General features: G+C 48.0%; 1 protein-coding gene across 1 annotated transcript in view; it reads left to right on the top strand.

Moving 5' to 3' along the window:
- The window catches only part of LOC116835468 (G protein-activated inward rectifier potassium channel 1-like), a 21,891-nt gene extending 14,510 nt beyond the window's left edge, over window positions 1-7,381 (top strand). Inside the window, 1 exon segment of the mRNA XM_075059801.1 lies at window positions 6,294-7,381. Coding sequence (XP_074915902.1) covers window positions 6,294-7,004 — 711 coding nt within the window. The 3' untranslated portion in view covers window positions 7,005-7,381.
- Window positions 7,382-7,483: the final 102 nt, after the last annotated feature.

Here is a 7,483-nt window from a genome sequence, read left to right as displayed (position 1 = left end):
CACTGGCTGCGGTTCGCTGCTCCAGGCCAACGGGGGTGGCAGGAAGTGGCCAACACATCCTTCGGTCCGCGCCACTTTCTGCAACCCCATTGGCCTGGAGCAGCGAACCGCAGCCAGTGGGAGCCGCGATCAGGCGAACCTGCGGATGCATCAGGTAAACAAACCAGCCCGGCCCCACAGGGTGTTTACCCTGGCAGGCCGTGTGCCAAAGGTTGCTGATCCCTGATCTATAACGTTGTAGTTTTGTTTACCTGGAGTGTCTGCAGGCATGGAGCCCCTCAGCTCCCTGTGGCCGTGGTTCACCATTCCCATTGTCTGGGAATGGCAAACTGCAGCCATAGGGAGCTGAGAGGCTCCATTCCTGCAGATGCTCCAAGTAAACAAAACATGCCGACCCACCAGCAGCTTACCCTGATGGGCCTGGAGCCAAAGTTTTCCAGCCTCTGAAATATAGGGTTGGCTTAAGAAAGGGTCATACAGTTTTTGCTATTTTTACCTATCCATTTTGGGGGGGGGGTCAGCTTATAAATGAACAGGCTAATGAAAGAGTATATATGGTAATTTTTTTTTATCGTTTGACAGCCCTATTTTTTTCTAAATCAGTGGTTCAAGATATTTTCTTTAAAACATGGTAAACCATGCAGCTCATGCTCAGTCTTATCAGTTTGAATGATAGATCAGATGTCTGCTACCAGTTAATGCTCATCCTGAGAGAACAGTAGCCAGCCAACTTAATTAAAGCTATGCACTCTACTGTTTGATATTGTAACTTTTCCTGAAAGGACCTAAAGTACTTTTTTCAGTAGTCTGACAAAGCCTTCACCCTTAGTCCAGGTTCTTGTGATTACCATGGGGCAGAATTCTTGTTTGCTTTTAGTTTCTAGTGCTGTCAGTCTTGTAACCTTCACCCACAATGTTTTAAAAGTCATGCAGCTGACATTCTTATTGATCTCATCAGCCACAGAGAAACTGATTCCTGTCAAAGAGGGTGAAAGCCTTGTTATTTGGGATAAGAAGACATCACAACTTCTTAGCCGGGAAACAGACAAAAAACACATGAATATCTGAAGAACTAAAACAGACATTTAATATAGCTGAAATACCCCACCAGCTAATTAGCTGGTTATATAATTGCCGACCTATACCAGACCATCAGGCATTCTAGTTTTCTGTGGTATTAGTAGTGAGAAGAGGGAATTTGGAGATGCAGTAGTCACTTGTAGAAATTAAAGATGGAAAACTCCTGCTAGGGCATCTAGTCCATCACATAAGGTGAAAGCTTCCATTGACTTCAGTGGGGCTATGACTTCATCCCAGGTCTAACAAAGGATCTAAAGAACAGGATGTCTCGTGATGGTAATAGTAAACTTATAATAATACAGCAAAGGCAGAAATGTGTATTAAATATTTGTTCTGTAGTTAGGAAGAAGCTGGATAATTATTCATATCATAGCAATAATAACTACATAATTTCCAACCAGAAGTAACTAGGGAGGATGTTAAATAGCATTGGCAAAGTTTCTGAACATTTAAAATCTCCAAAATCCAAATAACTTGCACTCAAGAACTTTAAAGCAATTGGCTGAAGAACTCTGACCAACTGATATTGATTTTTTAATAAATCTTGGCATATTGTGGAAGTTCCTGATGACTGAAAAAAGGAATATTGTGCCAATATTTAAAAGGGTAAATGAAATGACCTGTGTAACAATAAAAGCAGCAGAGAATCCTGTGGCACCTTATAGACTAACAGACGTTTTGGAGCGTGAGCTTTCGTGGGTGAATACCCACTTCGTCAGAGGNCAGCTGTGAGCTGAATGCCATACAGGCTAAGTGTATCGCCCTGAGTTCCCTGACATTTATGTGAAGGGACAGCTCCACAGCTGACCATGTCCCTTGGGTCTGGGAGTTCCCTGTGTGGGCCTCCCAGCCCAGGTCCAATGCGTTGGACACTAGGTCTAGTGACAGGGTTGGGTCCCAATAGGGAATTCCCTGGAGTATATTGTCTGGGCAGGACCACCATTGTAGCATGGCAATCACTGGTGCTGGAACTGAGAGGACCTTGTCCAGTTTGTCCCGGGCTTGGGAGAACACTGAGGCCAACCAGAGCTGGAAGGGCCTCATCAGAAGCCTGGTGTGGCAGCCCACATACGTGCACGCCACCATGTGGCCCAGGAGCCGCAGGCATGTCCTAGACATAGTGACGGGGAGCTCTGTGACCGAGGCTATAAGCCCTTTCAGGATCTGGAACCTGTACAGGAGAAGGGAGGCTATGGCCTTGGAGGCATCCAAGACAGCGCCTATGAATTCTATGCCAACTTGGCCTCATTTACTAGGAGGCCTAGGTTGGCACACATAGCCAAGAGCAGGTCCATGTGGTTCTGTACCTGGGACCATGAGCTGCCATTGAGCAGCCAGTCATTGAGGTAGGGGAGCTAGTCTTTTTGTGCTGTGACTCCTGTAGTGATTAAACCCAGGGGCTGGGCCTGCATCAGGCAGTGCAGCCCAGGGCTGTGAGATGAGCAAGGGGCTGGCAGGCAGGCCTGGTGCTGACTGGCTGGCTGGGTGCCCTCAGTACAGTCACTGAGCTTTCTGTTGCCCTGATATTTGCTTGTCTCACGGGGGACACTGGTCACAACAGGGTCCTGGCCCAGGCCTCAGGAGAGCTGGGTTCAAGTCCTGCCTCGGCCACAGCCCTGCTGACTGATGCTATGTCCCTTTTAACGTCTGTCGAATGGGGCTGATGCTATGGCCCTGCTTCATGTCCTGTGGGTGGGAAGTGCTGCGGTAATGACACCACCTAGCACTGCACTGGTCACAAAATATTCTGAGCACAGCAGAAATCCAAATTCATCATAGCACAGCTGGTTCTGCCCTGCCCAGGACCCATGGGCCCTCCCCAGTGTCATGGAGATGAATTGGCACAAATCCCAAGGGAAATGTATGTTACAAGTGGGGGGCCTCCAGGCGAGGCTTCCAGGTACCAGGAAGGTGCTGCAGCCTGGGGGCTGTTACAGGGGAGGGGCTGTCTGGGGCATAAGAGGCAGAGGCAGGCAGGCTGTACAGAACACACAAAGTTTCCCTTCCCCTGTGTGTGCTGGGGCTTGGTGTTTTGCAGCTGCTGACACACTCTGTTAAACCCCTCTCCAGGGTGGGGGCCAAGCTGGGAGAGGGAAGGAATAACTTACAGCTCTGAGAGATGATCCAGGCCCAGGGTGTATTGGCAGAGCTGGGTCTGAGGATCCCCTGACTGGACTTGGAAGTGGGGCTGCGGGTCAGGAATGTGGTGCATCAAGGACTGGCCTAGTGGGGAGCTGTGGGTGAGGACTGCATGGCTCTGCGAGACCTCTGTATGGGGACCTCTGTATGACTGGAATTGCAGGGCTGCTGCAGATTGGGCTGAAGGGGCATCAGCAGAGCTGTGGTGTGCATGTGGCATCTGGGACTGGAATAGCATGAGTGACCAGGACAGCAATTGCAAGTGTGTGGTGGAGGGGGGGAAGAGATTGTGGGTCAGAATTGAGGGGCTGTGACAAGCAATGGGGGTGGGAGCCTACATAGCCAGCCACTGTGCCGACACATCACGTCCACTTCACAGAAACTTTCTCTTTTTTCCATTAGCCTTCCATCCTTCACAGCACAATGAGGTAACATGGAGGGAGGGGAGCATTTCTCCTGAGAAAGACAGCAGCAGGGAGAATTCCCTTTCTGCAGCAGGAAACCCGTCCCCTGGCCTTGTTCTGAGTAATTGACTGATGCTGTTGCTGTGGTAACGGTGCATGTGGAGGCGATGGGTTGCTTCAGCCAGGGCTGGTGTTATCCTCACATACAAAGGTACCCAAGGAGCTGGGAATCCGTACCCATGACAACTGCACTGATCAGGCTGCAGAGGAGACACAGGGAGGAGGAATGGGCTGAAGGTATTGTTTGTTTTGGTCACCTGTTGAAGATCTAGCAAGGACTCACTTGGGCATGGGGGGGTGGTGGTGAGGAACCATTACTGCTTCTGAGCACTGTAGTTTACCAGCACATATACAGTCCCTGGGGGTAGGAGGAGGGATACACTGCTCAACCGCATGCGGCTGGAGTGAGCAAGTTCTACGTGCTGGAAAAATCAATGACGCTTAGAGGAGCGATGCAGACTAACTGTGGGCCATCGTGCACCATACAAGACTGTGTCACCAAGAGGTGCTGATGGTTCACCTCCTCCCCTCTCCCTGCTCAGGGTGCTGAACAGGAGCAAAGGATAAACCAGTGCTCGTGGTGCCTGAACTTTTACACCAGGTCTATTTCCCCTCTCACTGACATTTGATTTAAAAACTCTCAGCAGTTGGCACCTGCCTGCTTCTGCAGTGCACTTTTTCCCTTGGCCAGCAGATGGTACGGCAGCTCCACAACTAAATCCCATGGAAGATGCTGATTGCTGGAAGGCCTAGGATGAAGCTCTGGCATCTGAACTAGCAAACAGTTTTAAAAGCATTTTGAGAACTGAGCCGCATGCCATACACATGCCAGTAGCTGCGCCGTGCCCTGGCATAGCTTGGCCTTACCATCACTAAGGAGATGGATTAAAGGAGCCTGCAGTAAGGGTCGGACTAAATTGTTGCTCAGAGTCCCAGGACCATTTGTGCAAACTTACAGCGTGTTTCTGGTTTCAGCGCTGTTGTAGCCATTAGTCCCATTTAGAGTTGCCCGACATGTGGTCAAAAAGGGATCCTGGTGGCTCTGGTCAGCACTGCTGACAGGGACATTGAAAGTCAAGTCAGCGGTGCAGCGGGGCTAGCGCAAGCTCCCTGCCTGTCCTGGCTCTGTGTGGCTTCCGGAAGCAGCCAGCATTTCCCTGCAGCTCCTAGGTTGAGGCATGGCCATGGGGGCTCCACGTGCTGCCCCTGTCCCGAATGCTGGCTCTGCAGCTCCCATTGGCTGGGAACTGTGGCCAATGGGAGCTGCAAGGGCAGTGCCTGCCAACGGAGGCAGCAGCAGCGTGCAGAGCTGCCTGCCTGGCCAGCCGTGCCTCTGCCTAGGACCCAGAGGGAGATGTCTGGGGAGCCACCTGAGGTAAATACCACCCAGAGCCCGTGCCACAGCCCTGAGCCCCCTCCTGAACCCAAAATCCTTCCCGGACCCTGTACCCCTCCTGCACCCAAACTCCCATCCCTGAGCCCCTCCTGCACCCAAACTCCCTCCAGGAGCCTATGCCCCACCTGCCAGCCCTGAGCACCTCCCGTACCCAAATTCTCTCCCACAGCCCGCACCCAGCCCTGAGCCCTCTTCCGCACCTAAACTCCCTCCCAGACCCAGAACGCTGAACACTCTCCCACGCCCCAGCCCCCTCCTTGCTGGAGCCAGGGCAATTTGCCCCCAATCCGTGGCTGGGACTGCTCGGTTTGGCTGTCTGGCCCAGCTGGGGCTGCTCGGGTTTGGGGGTCCTCTAAAAATGTTTAAATCAAAATGGGGGTCCTCAGGTTGCTAAAGTTTGAGAACAGCTGGTCTACATATTGTATTTTAATGTTGACACTTTCAGTTTGTCTTTAGTCCTAATATTTCTCTTAATCAATGGTATAATATTGTATCAAGGCAGTCATTCAAAATTCTGTTCTGCTGGAAAATTCATATTGGTTGTTTCCATCAGCCTAACAACATGGTAAACTTGGAACAGATTTTTGTGCCTGAGCTAAAATGTTTTCATGATCCATTTACAAGTCTTCATTAAAATATAGTAATCTATGAATCTGTGACTTAAGTGAGGCAAAAAATCTCATAACTTTTACAATATAGCATATGTAACAATATCAGAGACCGCTGTAACATGATGTCAGCAGTGATGTTTTTAGGTTTGTGTTGGTGAGAAAGGAGCTCAGCATGCTATGGGGCAGTGTGTTAAAAAGTTATTAATCTAGCTCTAGTTCCTGGCACTCCTAATCTTTGCTGGAGAACTCTCTAAATTCAAGCCGGGAGTACAATCCTTAACCCTCATACCCAGCTGAGTAATGGGCCTTTCGGACCACTTCTGAGAGAACTTCCCAGACGCTAGTACAACTAAAGTAGTACACCAATACCCCTAGTTAAGAGAATACTCCCTGAAGTATATGTTACCTCACTTTTATTATTTTATTTGTAATTACATCTCCCCACTATTCAAAATAAATTGGTTTGGTAGAGTGACAAGACAGAGTTAATCAAATATTTGTATAAGCAAATCTGATTAAGTACTTAGAAACACTATCTCAACTGTTAGGAGACTGGCGGTCACCAGATGGAGCAACACATTATCTCAATATTGTTTGATGTAGAATAGGATTGATTTTTATTATGCAATCTTACCATATATTCTCCTCCTACCATATGTTGATCTGTTCTTTCATTTTATAAGGTTAACGATCCCGTCTGTTTATGTAGGAATGACGTGTCAGGCTAGGACCTCCTACACAGAAGATGAAGTTCTTTGGGGCCACAGATTCCTCCCAGTAATGTCCCTAGAGGATGGCTTTTTTCATGTGGATTACTCTCAGTTTCATGCCACCTTTGAAGTCCCCACACCTCCTTATAGTGTTAAAGAACAGGAGGAAAGCCTGTCTCTTCCATCTCCTTTCAATACTCCTATTGGTAACAACCGAAACAGAAGGGAACACATCTGCTCACTTGACTGTATTGATATTTTAGAAGAGAAAACAAACAAGTTTCCTAGTAAACTGCAAAAAATTAGCTCCAGAAAAGAAGGCCTTCAGAGAAGAGTCCTGAGAATGAGTTCCAGCAATGTAGAGAAAGCTTGCAGTACTGGAGATCTCTTAAAAATTCAGCAGATAAGTTCTGTTCCCAGCAATGAAGATGGTGATGAAAGGATACAACTGAAGGCCTTCAGAATCAAATCTGAGTCTTTGACTCAGTCTACAGGAGATCTTGAGTTACAGAAAAAGCCTCAAGGTATGCTCACCTTAGGGACAAGATTAGAGGATAATTTGCCTGCCAAACTTCGAAAAATGAATTCTGATCGCCTTTCCTAAATAACAGGACTGCATTTTAGACTTCTGTCCTTCAGGATTATTTTGGAATACTACTGTGATAATTTGGTTTTGCCAAGGGATTCTTCATAAATAACAATTTTCAAAATTAATTAGCATTTTTCTATAATATTCAGTACAAGTTATGATTTACGTAGCATGGTAACTGTACAAGGTGCTATACTGTAAGTTCACTGTGCCAAACAAACAAGTCCCCGCTTTAAAGATGTGTTATCAGCACTACTGTAACAGATTGGTCGGTCTTCCACCCTTTCAGAAGTCTTTCTGAGATAAAAGGGGCCAGATTCTCAGCTATGACTAAAGTGCACATAGTGCAGGTTGGGTGGGGGAGGGTTCAATGGCAGCATAAATCTCACCTTTACACTGTGTATAATGTAGGTATTCTCCCTGTCACCCCTTCCCCCCACATCATATATTATAGTACCCCTATGTGTGGTCTAATCTATCCCATCTCTTAACAC

The sequence above is a fragment of the Chelonoidis abingdonii genome, chromosome 21 (genome assembly GCF_003597395.2).
Source record: "Chelonoidis abingdonii isolate Lonesome George chromosome 21, CheloAbing_2.0, whole genome shotgun sequence".
NCBI lineage: Eukaryota > Metazoa > Chordata > Testudines > Testudinidae > Chelonoidis > Chelonoidis abingdonii.
Note: the sequence above shows the minus strand (reverse complement) of the source record. Positions and strands in the feature narration are given on the sequence as shown.